The sequence below is a fragment of the Chiloscyllium plagiosum genome, unplaced genomic scaffold, assembly GCF_037043375.1.
Source record: "Chiloscyllium plagiosum isolate Xiang-an unplaced genomic scaffold, Cpla_swu_hap1 HiC_scaffold_11, whole genome shotgun sequence".
Classification (NCBI taxonomy): domain Eukaryota; kingdom Metazoa; phylum Chordata; class Chondrichthyes; order Orectolobiformes; family Hemiscylliidae; genus Chiloscyllium; species Chiloscyllium plagiosum.
The window spans coordinates 79,956,748-79,975,484 of NW_028270149.1; the positions used below are offsets into that span (position 1 = coordinate 79,956,748).

Sequence of the window (18,737 nt, forward strand, 5' to 3'; positions counted from 1 at the left end):
ATCAACTTAACTCTGAATGCTGCATGCTTTTGCGAATAAGTTCTACTGGTTTGTCTTTCTCTTTTAATATTTGCTCATACACTCTCCATCCTTACTTACTAATTCCTAATAACACTGAACCTCATCTCTCTCATTTACTCCAACTCTCAACTCACATGTTGATCTTCTATGATGCCTTCCCTCACCATCGCTGTTAGTACAAATTGTGTTGTGAAATCATTTGGATGTTGATGCAACTTTTCCCCAATTTTTATTTTGATGCAGGTGTTAATCATTTAAGACTAAGAGCTGCATTCTTCTTTCAGACAATGAGGGAACAATTGCTACAAAGAAATGTTATGCATTTGTCCACTAACATCACCATCAGCACTTTTTTTTTGCCCAACACTGTCATAGTTTCTTCAACAGAAATCATTTGTTTTAGTGATGCAATGCCATTTTTACCTAAACCTGCAAACTGTGTGTCAACTCCCAGAGTGAGCAGCATGAAGAAAAATGAAACAGACCATAATGGTGCCCACGGCAACTGTGCAAGGGCCTCTGGGTAGGCAATGAAGACCAAACCGAAACCTGAACAGTGAATAGAATAGAAATTACACAATGAATGTTGCTGTCAACTGCTTGTTGACTTAAATCCATTTAATTGATTACAATTGCCAATATTAACCAACATTTACAAAACTATTCATGTCATCAAAGTTCAATGATGTGCTGATATGTGTTTACAATACAAAATGCTAGTTATATGGTGTGTTTATAATATTAATCACTCTCAATTAAGAAGTTATATTATTTAGAAGCTGTGAACACTGAGTTCAGAGTGACATTTGCAATCTAGGCAAAAAAGGAATCTCTCTGATACGTTGGTGAAACTGGCATTTTAAAGCAGGGAATAATGTTGGAAAGTAGGGAATGGGAGAGAAATAATTGAATAGATAATTTAGAGTGTTTCTTAAATGGTTGGGGATTGTAAAGTGTAGTTGTACAAAGGGACCACAGTCTCCTTGTTGCTAAGTCACTGAGGGTTAACATGTGTGTGCAGCAAGCTATTAAGAAGCCTCATGGAATGTCTTCCTTTATTGCAAGAGGATTTGAGTACAGGGATAATGAAGTCTTGTTTCAATTGTATAGCAGCTTGGTTAGGCCACATCTGGAAACTGTGCACAGTTTGGTCACTTTTTCTCAGGAAAGATGTCATTGCCATAGAGGGAGTGCAACAAATGTTCAGCAGACTTGCTCCTGGGATGGTAGAACTGTCCTATGAAGAAAGATTGGGAAAACTGGGCCTTTTTTCTCTAGAGTTTCATAGAATGAGAGGCAATTGCATTGAAATTTACAAGTTAGTTAAAGAAAATAACAGAGTAGCTGCAGGTAAGATATTTCCTCTGTCTGCAGAATCTAAAACCAGGGGCCACAATTTAAAACTTAGAGCCAAGATGAGGAGAAATTAGTTTATTCAGAGTGTTGTGAAACATTGGAATTGTCCAGCACGGAGGACTGTGGAGGTCAAGATTTGAGTAGATTTAAGGTTGAGATTGATATATTTCTGATTCTCAGTGGTGTACAAGGTCAGGGAATGGATGGAGTAAAAGGCATTGAAGTGTTCGATCCTTCAGTATTGCATGGAGTGGTGAGGCAGACTAGACAGACTGAGTGGCCTACCCCTGTACCTATGTTCCTGCCTCGGTTCAGGCTGTCAAACCACTCAGTGCTCAGGCTATTGGAGTAATCAGACTGGTGTGTGTACTGTGTTTTATTGTAACTTTACCTGGTCATTAATTACTTATCACAGCATCATCAACCGATACAAGTGGCTTAGCACAGAACATTTCCATGTCTCTTGCTCTTCATATTTTAAAATGTACTATCATCAAATTTACTATTTGAGTGCATAATATGACCAGTAACTAATGTCATCAATAAATAAAAACTGTCTCTGATTCACCTAGAAACATGATATTGTGTAATTCTTTCAAAATTTTCTTCATAAAATGTGGCTCATATGAAATGTAATTCTAAGGTAAATAACAAATCTTACAGTGGATTATAATGTTAACTCTGAGTGCTTTGAGATTTACTATTCTGTGATTATTTCAAAAGCTCACTTTTAAGAATTAAGGTTCAACCCCAGGCATTCCATTGCATTATTCAGATCCAATCCTGTTCAGTATAACCAAACATCATGGCAATGTGTCATTCTTCAGAGCCTGGTTATCAATTTGGATCTGAGGATTGATTACTGTGTCTAGACACTGGAATCACTGGAATGTTGGGTTGAATCACTTCAGAGAGAACATTAAAGCTGTCTGACCCTTGACAATTTTAACAGCTCTAGTTTACCTGACTGGGCAACCTCTGAAACGGGCTTATCTTGTATGTGAGCCATGTGTCCCAGGATGGAGAAGATGACAAATCCAGCAAACACACTCGTAGCACAATTAACAATACAGACAATGATGGTATCTCTGTAGCAGTTATTGTGGAACTTGTTGTAGGATGACAGTGTTACTAAACTTCCCCAACCCACTGAGATAGAAAAGAAAATTTGAGTTGCAGCATCTTTCCAGACCTGGTAAATAGAAAATAGAAGTAGTGTCTGGAAAGAAATTAAACACAAACATGTACAACAGATAAAATGACATTAATTGTGAAAATAATGAGAACTCGTATGGTTAATCCATGGTGAATTGAGCAAAGTAGCTCCCTCTGGTCAACAGTAACTCTTCTTAAACAGGACAGTCATCATTACTGTTGATCATTTACAGTCAAATTCCCTCTGAGATGTCTGATACATGTCTTTCTGGTATAACGTGCGTTTCATCAACACAAATTAGTCGTGACGTGATTGATGAATGGGGACGCTATTTCTAAAGTGCAAACTTTTAAAATGTGTGCTGGCTATAACGCAATTACATCGGCAACACTTTAAGTGCTATTTATGTTGCACGATTCTTGCATAACGCAAGGTCACACAGTACGTGACTATCGCGCTATCGAAGAAATGATAGTATACTCTTCCACCAGCCATGGTTTTCAGTCACTGACTCACTTGCAGCATGAGACTGACCCCAGTTAACTCCATTCTTTTCATGAAATTAACAACAAAGGATATCTTTCATCACAAATAATGATTCACCTTCAAATTGTAGTAATATGACAGCAACTTAACCATTTCAATCTCAACAGGAACCAGTAAAACTAGACTATAATCTCCAGGCATAGGATTAATTTGGATTATGTAAACAGCGGATAAATGAAATAAATAGAAATCAAAATCCAATTGCTGTCAGAATAATTGAGTGATAAATAGTGTTCATGATTATCTATTTGCAAATGCTGCAGTATACAAAATTCCAGCCATCATTATCTGGTATGCATTAAGACACTGTCAGCTTCACAAAGGTGATGTTGCCCAGTCTGCCTATTTGTATTCACTGGGCACAGTGGTGTTTCTGTCCTTATTCTGTAGACTGAATCACCTCAGAGATTTATTTCAAGGAACATTACATTGAAGGAGCCTTTAATGACGTGCCAAGTATTTACTTACTACCAGTCACAATCTCTGGCACTTAAACTACCTACTGGAAGAATGGAGTCACAGCATGGAAGTCACCCACTCAATTATTATATTCCAAATACGATAATCTGACTGGTTCAGGATATAATCAATAACTTTCCAATGTTCACTCCCATGTAGATTTCAGATGTAGACAATGTTCTTTCATTTCCATCTCCCACTTCCAGACACTTGCAGTACCAAATCTCATTGACATGGAATAGATAAGAACAAGGCTCATCCAGAGTGGCCCTTTCTATTGCCCTGATACAGCAAGATGTGGGTCAGTATTGCTTTGTAGGTCAATGAGGCATTTCACCTGAAATTCTTAGACCTGAATCAGTTTCAAGATTTCAGAAAGAAGGAGGCATGAAGGAGGAATTCTATTGCATTCCAATCCCTATCACCATTCTTCATTAATTTCCGACCTCTCTTCCATCATAGCTGATGCCTGACCCTCTTTCCTGTTAATGGAAGGATGATAATGATCTTAAACTGACTTTTTGAATTCATCACAAGCTTTATTAAAAATTTGCAAGAATTGAATTAAGGACTCCAAAGTGATACATTGATTTTAAACTGATGATGACAAGCTAACAAAGTAAATGGGCTGAGGCACGAATCGATTCAACTAAAAATACTAATGAGACTGAATCATTCATATTGCTGTATTTACCTCAGCATCAGCCAGTCTGGAGAAGTCTGACTGGCTTCCGATGTAGAATTCAATTCCTTTAGAAGCTCCCTCCAGGGTAACCCCTCGGATCAGGAGTATGGTCAGAACCACGTAAGGGAACGTCGCAGTGAAATAAACCATCTGAGCATGGAGTGAAGCTTGTTAGATTTTCCTGTATTACTGGTACAACAGAAGAAAATAAAATCTCAAAGCAGTAAGAGGCCATGCGGCCCCACCATGCAATAAGATTCTGGCTGATCAGGTGCTAACCATACGTTTCCTTTCCTGCCTGATTGCCCCGACACTTACCCTCTCCAGAACCTTTGACTCTCTTGTACGTCAATAATTTGTCAAACTCTGCCTTGAATATATTTAATGAACCAATCTCTATTGCTTTCGGAGGAAGAGTATTTGAAAGATTAAAAATACTCTGATAGAAAAGATTCCTCTTCATCTCTACCTCATTCGGTGACACCTTATTTTGTAACTGTGTTCCCTGTTCGAGATTCTCTGAGAAGATAAAGCTTTCTAAGACCATTCAGAATCTTTGAAGATCATTTCTCGATGTCCTAAATTCCTGTGAATACAGGCTCAAACTTATATTGTAATAAGATATCTTCAAAGGAATTAATGCAGAGAAGTTCACTGAACTTTCTCCAATACAAATACACCCCCTAATTAAGGAGACCAAAACAGTAGCTGCTGTACCTTTGTAGCAAGACTTGTCTACTTTTATACCTCATTCCCCTTGGAATATTATCCAACCAAATGGCAAACTGAATGGATTCTCATCAGTGCATGGAAGGGAACAGATGACAAACTGAAGAGGAAGAGTAACATGGAGGATATACGCAGGGATCGCATTTTCATCTAGTTCACAGGGTTTGCATCTTGAGACTTTGTTTTGTGATACCTTGATATAATGTGCCTATTTAAAGAGTGCTAAACCTATAGACATAATAACAGAAATTACACAATGAAAATAATCATTTGAAGGTAATTCTTACCCAAGAGACTTACCTCCTCACTGGGCAGGTACATAAAAGACACAGCAAGTTGTTCCTGACATTGAGATGGACCTTGTTAGATTTCTCACCTGATTCTGCATTAAATCTCACCATGGCACAGGCTGCTCATGTGCCTTAGAGTTTCCACCCACAGTAACTGCTGCTTTTTCCTTCAACATTAATAACTACTAAAGGCACATTACACTGGAATGTCACATGTTGTGATATCTTCTAACAGCCTTAAAATTACATTTGCTCTTTGGTTTGGAACCTATCCAACAATACAATGGGGATGAAGGTCAGAGCTTTGTTAGTTAACCTCTGTTGTCCTCAACCCTATCACAGAATCTTCTTTTGTTTACTGACCCATACTCCCCATGTCTGTTGTCTTAAGAAATCTCTTAAACTGCTATTTATTTCTCTCGGTCAGATGAAAGTCCATGGAAGTGAAAGATTAGCTCGGTTTGTCTTGACAGGTGCTTCACAAGCTGTTGAGCATTACCAGCATTTTATTGTTTTCACCCAATGATTGTTCCTCAGGTCTCAGTCCCATTCTCATGTCCAGATAAATCTAATTTCACTCAAATAAAACTCTAACCCTAATCTGCTCAATCCCTTCCCTCAGTCCTGCATAGCCTTCCACTGCAATTAGAAATTCCCCCAAAGTTCCTGTATCAGTGAGTAAACTCCTAGAATGAGGGACACATTGCAGGGGTTTGGGGAAGTTGCTGTTCTTTCCCCCAGGAGAAAGGTCTTCAGATCTCCCTCAGGCCTGAAGTGTTGATGAATTATGAATCTCCCATTTCCCAGAGACACTGTTAACATCACCTGGGAGATAAACCAGACACTTTCAAATTTCTTTTTATACTTTCTAGTTTCACTGTTATTGAAATCTGCACTTTGTCATTAATTTTAACTCTGTTTATCACCAATCATTTACCTTTCCTGAAGATTTGATTCCTTTTGATAATGCTGCCCCAACTATTAGCCAGGCAAGAAGCAGGCAGAGGGCTAAATACCAGATTATCTCCCCCGTCTCATCCATTGAACTGGAACGGCGTAAAACTGCTTTACTACAGAAAATAAGAACAAAAACATGTAGTAAGTAAGGACACACTTCATTGCACACATGTTTTTAGACATAGTGCATTAATGTATTTGTCAAACATAGAGTTGTGTAATATCTAAATTAATTTTGTTTTATAGAAGCTTTGATTCTTGCACTCAGAAATAATTTTGAAGTTTGATATTCTATATGACATTTTTTTCCTGTGTGTATTGATATTTTTCAATGTAAAGCTTTGTTCAAACAAATTGATGAGATTCCCTGCAGAGCTGATTTGATGTGAAAGAGTTTCTGACAATGCTTCACTGACTGCCTCACATTGCACTGTGAAACTTATCTGGTTTAGTCACTATGTCTTCCAATGAATCCAGCTAAACATGATATCTGCCTCCAGACAGTTAACCTAAATCCAGTTCTCAGTTGTAACTTATCACAAATAAAAATAGAGAAAGGAACATCAGTCACAGATGATTCTAACCATTTCATGTTTAGGAATTCTGGTCATGAGTATTTTCCTTGATGAGCAAGAAAACAAAGAAAAATGTATTGCTTTATAAATATTGTCAAAGTTACAGTGCTTAGAAACCAGAGGGATGTTAAATAGTAAATGTTTCCTTCCCATTATGCTATTTTGTAATGTACAATGTAAATAATACCTCAATCAAAATGATTCAACTTCTCTCTCATTAAACACATATAAACAAACTAACCATCTCAAGAGGAGTTACTGGCCCAACTGTGCAAGTTATCAGTGCAGCTATCTGCCGCATTGTACTTACTCCCAATATTGCTCACTCGGGCCCTGCTGAGGAATGGAGATTTCTGATCCATTTGGACAAGATTCATTGTTTGCCTGCAGCCATGTTGTATTAACGATTTCAAAACATCCATCATTCAGAGTGAAATTGCAGAGTGGATCTGGAAAATGTGTTTCAGTATTATACGTTAATTTTCCATTCCATTTCAATATAACGAGGGTCACTGTTTCACTTTTATTGAACCAGTTAATCCTTTTGATTACATGGGTAAGGTTATGCATGGATCAGGGGCCTCTTGGTTCGAGATTGGTCAAAAGAATCAACGAATATGGTCTGTTCAAAAAGCAAGGGTCATTAGTTTATTGAATTAAGGTACCTTGACGCAATTCTATTCAGCAACACAGAGGTTAAAGCTTCTGTGTTCTGTGGTGAAGTTGCGCAGTTACATTTGAAAATTACACATTATTTATATTTTTTTTAAAGAGATAGGACAGCTTTAATTACAAGAAAGACCAATCACAGGTGACATGATTGACACAAGTTAGTCCAATGATATTTCCTGGGACAGGGTTCTTAATTACAAGAAAAGTACAATCAACTGTAATATGGTGACATGATTGACAACAGGCTAATCCAATGGTAATTCCTTGGAAAAGAAATCTTATTTACATAAATTGTCATGCCATGGTGCAGTTCAAAGTTAGTTCAAATGATCAATTAAAGTGTCAGTATTCATTTCATGAAAACTCTATTGTCCCCTTATTTTTGAATTTCAGCTTAATTCTGCAAATCAGCAATACAAGTTCATAAGGTTCAATCACTATTCTCAGGCATTTTTATAGTATTCTTTTAAATTGAAAAACCATTTTGTGGTTAGTAAAAATCCACATATACTTTTTGCTTCTAGTAATAACCTAAAATCAAATTTTAGATCCTCATTGCCCCCCTTTGGTCATTTCATGACCATTTCATAAAGGCATGGATCAAATTATTCCAATTTGATGGCAGCAAAAGACTATTTTACTTCCTCTTCCTCCGAAGAGGAACCAAGGGCAGGCAATGGTGTTTCCTCATCTTCATCTAAGTGGAGAAGAAGCATTTTCTGGGTGGAACCAATATTGTCAATAGAAGTTAATATTTTAGCAATAGTACACTTAACTATAGCAATACTAACAAAAAGACCAATTAAACCAATAGCACCATACATGGACATATTCATTAGCCAGTTGTACCATGAGCCAAAACCCCAATCTCCCAATCCTGCACCTTTGTTCTTTGGTTGACAAAAGTGCGAATATTGTCAATATGTCTAGTAATGTTTCCGATAAGATCAGTGATCCCCATAATGCATTTTTCTCTAACTATCGCGCAAAATTCACCTTCCTTCACAAGTATGTAATTGGTTTTGTTGGGCAAATAGGCGCAATTCTGAATGCATGTCCCTAATTTCTATTAGGGCAGCACTTGTCTCATTTCCCAGAATTGTGAGTCTGCAAATGAAATGATTATGGTTTTGATGATTAATAATACCTGAAGACCCTCCTATGAAAGAACGCTAAGAGCTGCATATGCTTGATATGGCCTTTGGATTCTTCCATTCTGCACAGAAGTCAGGAGAAACTGACTGTTTAAAAAGGGGAATTATGAGCTTGTTGCCAGGTAATTGGACAGGGAACAGTAATTGGAAATAGTGTTCCTACAGCTCCGGCATGAGGAGTACTTGCTCTATTTAGGACAAGGTAGTTAGATGCCTTATTATAACTGAAAAAAATTAATATCCAGGTTTAGTATAGATAACGGAGGGACCTTCCCAATAAGAAGTGGGCCGATCTTTGTGACTTCCTGGAGTATGTGGATAGTCCATGATTACATAATTTGGTCCTGGGCGCTGAGGGTGAAAATCATCTAATCTAATGAGGTGAGTTTCTTGATAAGAAACATGGCCGACATCCCAAAATCTTTCTACCCATCCAATAATTGGGAAAATATTAGTGCCATTAGGGGTATCGTAATGACGGTAGGTGTTGGTACCCTCTCCACATAGAGTTTGAATTCCAGTGGTAACAGGGAGACATTTTTCATTAAGGCATACACATGAGATGTGAGGCCTTTCAGAAAATCAGTGATGACTAATACATTTAATTACAGCACAGGGAATAATTTTAGGCACTCTTACATAAGTGCATCCCCATCCCTTACCATTGTAGTAATTTGGATAGGATATTGCGGATTTAATGGAGCAAGTCCATAAACAAGTAGCAGGTGGGGATAGATAATAACTAAAAGAGATATTACGTCCTGTAACTACTTTAGTACTATTCCATACCCCCATGTTAGGATTTGGAAGGATAAAAGGGGCCAGGGAGTCTCTTGCTGAAGTAAGGGCATAACAAACTACTTCATCCTCTCCAAAAATATAATTATGGGTTTCTAGAAACAAATTGTAAGTGAAGGATAACATCCCCCCTTTGTCTCTTTTACTATGTGATAATATCTGAAAGGGGACAAGGCTTGCCAGGGATGCCCCATAGTACAAATGCAATCAAACTAGCACACAACACTTTTACAGGGTAAAGATCATTCAGACTTGTTCAGTAAATGAACTGTTAATCTTCTTGATGCAGTTGACCACTGCAATAGTCATTCTTGGTAACATTCAGTCTTTCGGCACACAAGGACATCTTCCTGGCATAGTTGGTACACAGTCTCTGTTTGCTCAGGATCGCACAGGTAAACTGTCCCTTCTTGTGCACCAATGCTGGCAATGGCAAGTCCACACAGCAGGTCAAGTTCGATCTTTGTCATCTGCCCCCCCTTGCGAGGTTGCAGACCACAGAGTGCCCATTGTAGTAAAGTATAAACCATTTCCTCTTTGTATATAAGTATATACAATATACATATAATCAATTAAAATAGGGAGCAGCAAAAAAGTAACACAAACTAATCTAGTAGAGGTCACTCGTATTCTGGTTTGAGCATCGAGGGAGTACCCTATTCGAGGTCATAATTTGTGCTCTTCAGCAGGCTAGAAGCCATAAGAGGAATTTTGAAATAAATAATTCTCAAATTAATCAAACTAAAATAGCCCACTGGAGTAAATATATTGCCCATACTGGCAAAAAGCTCGTCCATTTTAAACTCTGCACTAGAGATTCCCTTCCAATCTGTTATTTTCTTACTTTATATGGAAAAACCCAGGCGAATTAAGAAAACCTAGTTTTATAAATCTAGCTTTGCTAGGATGTAAAACTCTTTGAAATTTTGTGACTAAAAGTATCAATATTATCTAAAATATTATCTAAAACTTAGAATAGTTCTGCAATGTATTGTATTCATTTAAAAAAAATACATTAACCTTGTGCCTAATTAAATGACCTGATCTACAGGTGTAGTTAACAGTGTTTAGAATGAAGTGCAGAAACCAGATGGTGATTTTGAGCAGAAAAGTTGGTAATGAATATTGGCTGGAGGGCAATGCTGTCCCCAAATTAAGGTAACATGACACAAAGCTTTCAAGCCACAATGAATTTTTCCTAATGTTGAGCTAACCCCAGAATTTAGATATTGGTACAGTCTTAAAATTATAAATCATCTCTGTTCAGTATTAGATATCGAAGTGAACATAATGACTCAGCCCAGCACTCCTTCCCAACACTTATTTCAATTATCAGGGGGCAACTGCCTCCCAAAAAACTTCAAATATCGAGGGCAACCTGCCTCCCTAATTACTCCAAATATTGGGGACCACCTACCTCCCTAATTACTACAAATATTGGGGACCACCTGCCTTCGTAATTACTTCAAGTATCGGGAGACACCTGCCTTCCTAATTACGTCAAATATCGGGAACCACCTGCCTCCCTAATTACTTCAAATATCAGGGGCCACCTGCTTCCCTTATTACTTCAAATATTGGGGGCCACCTGCCTCACTAATTACTTCAAATATTGGGAGCCACCTGCCTCCCTAATTACTTCAAATATTGGGGGCTACCTGCCTCACTAATTACGTCAAATATCGGGGGCCACCTGCCTCCCTAATTACTTCAAATATTGGGGGCCACCTGCCTCCGTAATTACTTCAAATATTGGGGGCCACCTGCCTCACTAATTACGTCAAATATCGGGGGCCACCTGCCTCCCTAATTACTTCAAATATTGGGGGCCACCTGCCTCACTAATTACGTCAAATATCGGGGGCCACCTGCCTCCCTAATTACTTCAAATATTGGGGGCCACCTGCCTCCCTAATTACTTCAAATATCGGGGGCCAACTGCCTCCCTAATTACTTCAAATATCGGGGGCCACCTGCCTCCCTAATTACGTCAAATATTGGGGGCCACCTGCCTCCCTAATTACTTCAAGTATCGGGAGACACCTGCCTTCCTAATTACGTCAAATATCGGGAACCACCTGCCTCCCTAATTACTTCAAATATCAGGGGCCACCTGCTTCCCTTATTACTTCAAATATTGGGGGCCACCTGCCTCACTAATTACTTCAAATATTGGGAGCCACCTGCCTCCCTAATTACTTCAAATATTGGGGGCTACCTGCCTCACTAATTACGTCAAATATCGGGGGCCACCTGCCTCCCTAATTACTTCAAATATTGGGGGCCACCTGCCTCCGTAATTACTTCAAATATTGGGGGCCACCTGCCTCACTAATTACGTCAAATATCGGGGGCCACCTGCCTCCCTAATTACTTCAAATATTGGGGGCCACCTGCCTCACTAATTACGTCAAATATCGGGGGCCACCTGCCTCCCTAATTACTTCAAATATTGGGGGCCACCTGCCTCCCTAATTACTTCAAATATCGGGGGCCAACTGCCTCCCTAATTACTTCAAATATCGGGGGCCACCTGCCTCCCTAATTACTTCAAATATCGGGGGCCACCTGCCTCCCTAATTACTTCAAATATTGGGGGCCACCTGCCTCACTAATTACGTCAAATATTGGGGGCCACCGGCCTCACTAATTACGTCAAATATCGGGGGCCACCTGCCTCCCTAATTACTTCAAATATTGGGGGCCACCTGCCTCACTAATTACGTCAAATATCAGGGGCCACCTGCCTCCCTAATTACTTCAAATATTGGGGGCCACCTGCCTCCCTAATTATGTCAAATATCGGGGGCCACCTGCCTCCCTAATTACTTCAAATATTGGGGGCCACCTGCCTCACTAATTACGTCAAAGATCGGGGTCCACCTGCCTCCCTAATTACATCAAATATCGGGGTCCACCTGCCTCCCTAATTACGTCAAATATCGGGGAACACCTGCCTCTGTAATTACTTCAAATATTGGGGGCCACCTGCCTCCCTAATTACGTCAAATATCGGGGAACACCTGCCTCTGTAATTACTTCAAGTATTGGGAGCCACCTGCCTCCCTAATTACGTCAAATATCGGGGAACACCTGCCTCTGTAATTACTTCAAGGATCGGGGTCCACCTGCCTTCCTAATTACGTCAAATATTGGGCGCCACCTGCCTCCCGAATTATGTCAAATATCAGGGACCACCTGCCTACCTAATTACCTCAAATATCGGGGGCCACCTGCCTCCCTAATTACTTCAAATATTGGGGGCCACCTGCCTCCCTAATTACTTCAAATATCGGAACCACCTGCCTTCCTAATTACTTCAAATATCGGGGTCCACCTGCCTCCCTAATTATGTCAAATATTGGGGGCCACCTGCCTCCCTAATTACTACAAATATCGGGGGCCACCTGCCTCCCTAATTACTGCAAATATTGGGGGCCAACTGCCTCCCTAATTACTTCAAATATTGGGGGCCAATTGCCTCCCTAATTACTTCAAATTTCAGGACCACCTGCCTCCCTAATTACGTCAAGTATAGGGGGCCACCTGGCTCACTAATTATGTCAAATATCGGGGGACACCTGCCTCTGTAATTACTTCAAGGATCGGGGCCACCTGCCTTCCTAATTACATCAAATATCGGGGACCACCTTTCTCCCTAATTACGTCAAATATCGGGGACCACCTGCCTCCCTAATTACGTCAAATATCAGGGACCACCTGCTTCCCTAATTACTTCAAATATCGGAGGTCACCTGCCTCCCTAATTATGACAAATATCAGACGCCACCTGCCTCCCTAATTACTTCAAATATCGGAACCACCTGCCTTCCTAATTACTTAAAATATCGGGGTCCATCTGCCTCCCTAATTATGTCAAATATCGGGGGCCACCTGCTGCCCTAAACACTTCAAGTATCGGGGGCCACCTGCCTCCCTAATTACTACAAATATCGGGGGCCACCTGCCTCCCTAATTACTGCAAATATTGGGGGCCAACTGCCTCCCTAATTACTTCAAATATTGGGGGCCTATTGCCTCCCTAATTACTTCAAATTTCAGGACCACCTGCCTCCCTAATTAATTCAAGTATCGGGGGCCACCTGCCTCACTAATTACATCAAATATCGGGGTCCACCTGCCTTACTAATTACTTCAAATATCAGGGGCCACCTGCCTCCCTAATTACTTTCAAAGATTGGGGTCCACCTGCCTCCCTAATTACGTCAAATATCGGGGGCATCATGCCTCCCTAATTACGTCAAATATCGGGGGACACCTGCCTCTGTAATTACTTCAAGGATCGGGGTCCACCTGCCTTCCTAATTACATCAAATATCGGGGACCACCTTTCTCCCTAATTACGTCAAATATCGGGGGCCACCTGCCTCCCTAATTACTTCAAATATCGGTGGCCACCTGCCTCCCTAATTACGTCAAATATCGGGGGCCACCTGCCTCCCTAATTACGTCAAATATCGGGGGCCACCTGCCTCCCTAATTACTTCAAATATCGGTGGCCATCTGCCTCCCTAATTACTTCAAATATCGAGCGCCACCTGCCTCCCTAAAACTTCAAATATCGGGGGCCACCTGCCACTCAAATTACTTCAAATATCGGGGCCACCTCCCTCCCTAGTTACTTCAAATATCAGGGGGCCACCTGCATCCATAATTATTTGAAATTTCGGGGGCCACCGGACTCGCTAATTACTTCAAATATCGGGGGCCACCTGCCTCACTAATTACATCAAATATCGGGGGCCACCTGCCTTCGTAATTACTTCAAGTATCGGGAGCCACCTGCCTCCCTAATTACGTCAAATATCGGGGGCCTCATGCCTCCCTAATTACGTCAAATATCGGGGGACACCTGCCTCTGTAATTACTTCAAGGATCGGGGTCCACCTGCCTTCCTAATTACGTCAAATATCGGGGCCACCTCCCTCCCTAGTTACTTCAAATATCAGGGGGCCACCTGCATCCATAATTATTTGAAATTTCGGGGGCCACCGGACTCCCTAATTACTTCAAATATCGGGGGCCACCTGCCTCAATAATTATGTCAAATATCGGGAGCCTCCTGCTTCCCTAATTATGTCAAATATCGGGGGCCACCTGCCATCCAAATTACTTCAAATATCGGGGGCCACCTGCCTCCATAATTATGTCAAATATTGGGGGCAAACTGCCTCCCGTTTTACTTCAAATGTCGGGGACCAACTGCCTCCCTAATTATGTCAAATATCGGGGGCCACCTGCCTCCCCAATTACTTCAAATATCGGGGGCCACCTGCCTCCCTAATTATGTTAAATATCGTGAGCCACCTTGCACCCTAATTACGTCAAATATCGGGGGCCACCTGCCACCCTAATTACATTGAATATCAGGGGCCACCTGCCATCCAAATTACATCAAATATCGGGGGCCAACTGCACCCCTAATTACTTCAAAAATCAGGGGGCCACCTGCATCCATAATTATTTGAAATATCGGGGGCCACCTGCCTCCCTAATTACTTCAAATATCGAGAGCCACCTGCCTCCCTATTTACGTCAAATATCGGACACCACCTGCCTCCCTAATTACTTCAAATATCGGGGGCCACATGCCTCCCTAATTATGTCAAATATTGGGGGCAAACTGCCTCCCTTATTACTTCAAATGTCGGGGACCAACTGCCTCCCTAATTACGACAAATATCGGGGGCCACCTGCCTCCCCAATTACTTCAAATATCGGGGGCCACCTGCCTCCCTAATTATGTTAAATATCGTGAGCCACCTTGCGCCCTAATTACTTCAAATATCGGGGACCACCTTTCTCCCTAATTACGTCAAGTATCGGGGACCACCTGCCTCACTAATTACATCAAATATCGGGGTCCACCTGCCTTACTAATTACTTCAAATATCAGGGGCCACCTGCCACCCTAATTACTTTCAAAGATTGGGGGCCACCTGCCTCCCTAATTACGTCAAATATCGGGGGCATCATGCCTCCCTAATTACGTCAAATATTGGGGGACACCTGCCTCTGTAATTACTTCAAGGATCGGGGTCCACCTGCCTTCTTAATTACATCAAATATCGGGGACCACCTTTCTCCCTAATTACGTCAAATATCGGGGGCCACCTTTCTCCCTAATTACGTCAAATATCGGGGGCCACCTGCCTCCCTAATTACGTCAAATATAGAGGGCCACCTGCCTCTCTAATTACTTCAAATATCGGTGGCCACCTGCCTCCCTAATTACTTCAAATGTCGGGGACCACCTTTCTCCCTAATTACGTCAAATATCGGGGGCCACCTGCCTCCCTAATTACGTCAAATATCGGGGGCCACCTGCCTCCCTAATTACTTCAAATATCGGAACCACCTGCCTTCCTAATTACTTCAAATATCGGGGTCCACCTGCCTCCCTAATTATGTCAAATATCGGGGGCCACCTGCCTCCCTAATTACTACAAATATCGGGGGCCACCTGCCTCCCTAATTACTTCAAATATTGGGGGCCAATTGCCTCCCTAATTACTTCAAATTTCAGGACCACCTGCCTCCCTAATTACGTCAAGTATAGGGGGCCACCTGGCTCACTAATTATGTCAAATATCGGGGGACACCTGCCTCTGTAATTACTTCAAGGATCGGGGCCACCTGCCTTCCTAATTACATCAAATATCGGGGACCACCTTTCTCCCTAATTACGTCAAATATCAGGGACCACCTGCCTACCTAATTACCTCAAATATCGGGGGCCACCTGCCTCCCTAATTACTTCAAATATTGGGGGCCACCTGCCTCCAAAATTACTTCAAATATCGGAGGTCACCTGCCTCCCTAATTATGACAAATATCAGACGCCACCTGCCTCCCTAATTACTTCAAATATCGGAACCACCTGCCTTCCTAATTACTTAAAATATCGGGGTCCATCTGCCTCCCTAATTATGTCAAATATCGGGGGCCACCTGCTGCCCTAAACACTTCAAGTATCGGGGGCCACCTGCCTCCCTAATTACTACAAATATCGGGGGCCACCTGCCTCCCTAATTACTTCAAATATTGGGGGCCTATTGCCTCCCTAATTACTTCAAATTTCAGGACCACCTGCCTCCCTAATTAATTCAAGTATCGGGGGCCACCTGCTTCACTAATTACATCAAATATCGGGGTCCACCTGCCTTACTAATTACTTCAAATATCAGGGGCCACCTGCCTCCCTAATTACTTTCAAAGATTGGGGTCCACCTGCCTCCCTAATTACGTCAAATATCGGGGGCATCATGCCTCCCTAATTACGTCAAATATCGGGGGACACCTGCCTCTGTAATTACTTCAAGGATCGGGGTCCACCTGCCTTCCTAATTACATCAAATATCGGGGACCACCTTTCTCCCTAATTACGTCAAATATCGGGGGCCACCTGCCTCCCTAATTACTTCAAATATCGGTGGCCACCTGCCTCCCTAATTACGTCAAATATCGGGGGCCACCTGCCTCCCTAATTACGTCAAATATCGGGGGCCACCTGCCTCCCTAATTACTTCAAATATCGGTGGCCACCTGCCTCCCTAATTACGTCAAATATCCGGGGCCACCTGCCTCCCTAATTATTTCAAATATTGGGGGCCACCTGCCTCCCTAATTACTTCAAATATCGGAGGCCACCTGCCTCCCTAATTACGTCAAATATAGAGGGCCACCTGCCTCCCTAATTACTTCAAATATCGGTGGCCACCTGCCTCCCTAATTACTTCAAATATCGAGCGCCACCTGCCTCCCTAATTACGTCAAATATCGGGGGCCACCTGCCTCCCTAATTACGTCAAATATCGGGGGCCCCCTGCTTCCCTAATTACTTCAAAAATCGGGGGTCACCTGCGTCCATAATTACTTCAAATAACGGAGGCCATCTGCCTCCCTAATTACTTCATATAGCGGGGGCCACCTGCCTCCCTAAAACTTCAAATATCGGGGGCCACCTGCCACTCAAATTACTTCAAATATCGGGGCCACCTCCCTCCCTAGTTACTTCAAATATCAGGGGGCCACCAGCATCCATAATTATTTGAAATTTCGGGGGCCACCGGACTCGCTAATTACTTCAAATATCGGGGGCCACCTGCCTTACTAATTACATCAAATATCGGGGGCCACCTGCCTTACTAATTACTTCAAAGATTGGGGGCCACCTGCCTCCCTAATTACTTCAAAGATTGGGGGCCAACTGCCTCACTAATTACATCAAATATCGGGGGCCACCTGCCTTCGTAATTACTTCAAGTATCGGGAGCCACCTGCCTCCCTAATTACGTCAAATATCGGGGGCCTCATGCCTCCCTAATTACGTCAAATATCGGGGGACACCTGCCTCTGTAATTACTTCAAGGATCGGGGTCCACCTGCCTTCCTAATTACGTCAAATATCGGGGCCACCTCCCTCCCTAGTTACTTCAAATATCAGGGGGCCACCTGCATCCATAATTATTTGAAATTTCGGGGGCCACCGGACTCCCTAATTACTTCAAATATCGGGGGCCACCTGCCTCAATAATTATGTCAAATATCGGGAGCCTCCTGCTTCCCTAATTATGTCAAATATCGGGGGCCACCTGCCATCCAAATTACTTCAAATATCGGGGGCCACCTGCCTCCATAATTATGTCAAATATTGGGGCCAAACCGCCTCCCGTTTTACTTCAAATGTCGGGGACCAACTGCCTCCCTAATTATGTCAAATATCGGGGACCACCTGCCTCCCTAATTACGACAAATATCGGGGGCCACCTGCCTCCCCAATTACTTCAAATATCGGGGGCCACCTGCCTCCCTAATTATGTTAAATATCGTGAGCCACCTTGCGCCCTAATTACTTCAAATATCGGGGGCCACCTGCCACCCTAATTACATTGAATATCGGGGGCCACCTGCCTCCCTCATTACGTCAAATATCGGGGGCCACCTGCCACCCTAATTACATTGAATATCAGGGGCCACCTGCCATCCAAATTACATCAAATATCGGGGGCCAACTGCCCCCCTAATTACTTCAAATATCAGGGGGCCACCTGCCTCCCTAATTACTTCAAATATCGAGAGCCACCTGCCTCCCTATTTACGTCAAATATCGGACACCACCTGCCTCCCTAATTACTTCAAATATCGGGGGCCACATGCCTCCCTAATTATGTCAAATATTGGGGGCAAACTGCCTCCCTTATTACTTCAAATGTCGGGGACCAACTGCCTCCCTTATTACTTCAAATGTCGGGGACCAACTGCCTCCCTAATTACGACAAATATCGGGGGCCACCTGCCTCCCCAATTACTTCAAAT

General features: G+C 42.2%; 2 protein-coding genes across 3 annotated transcripts in view; one reads left to right on the plus strand and one right to left on the minus strand.

Annotated features, from left to right (window-relative positions):
* Positions 1–438, plus strand: part of LOC122557080 (sodium- and chloride-dependent neutral and basic amino acid transporter B(0+)-like) — a 77,525-nt gene extending 77,087 nt beyond the window's left edge. Inside the window, exon 16 of the transcript XR_015758689.1 lies at positions 265–438. The gene's annotated coding sequence lies outside the window, so the exon portion shown is untranslated. The remainder of the gene's footprint in view (positions 1–264) is intronic.
* LOC122557538 (sodium- and chloride-dependent neutral and basic amino acid transporter B(0+)-like) overlaps positions 1–18,737 on the minus strand; it is a 71,732-nt gene that overhangs the window by 24,284 nt on the left and 28,711 nt on the right. Inside the window, exons 5-9 of one of the 2 annotated variants that reach the window (XM_087992225.1) lie at positions 7,085–7,223; positions 6,180–6,312; positions 4,233–4,373; positions 2,341–2,569; positions 445–570 (exon numbers count right to left, since the gene is read on the minus strand). In XM_087992225.1, coding sequence (XP_087848351.1) covers positions 445–570; positions 2,341–2,569; positions 4,233–4,373; positions 6,180–6,312; positions 7,085–7,223 — 768 coding nt within the window. The remainder of the gene's footprint in view (positions 1–444; positions 571–2,340; positions 2,570–4,232; positions 4,374–6,179; positions 6,313–7,084; positions 7,224–18,737) is intronic. The other variant, XM_043705284.2, reaches the window with a different exon arrangement.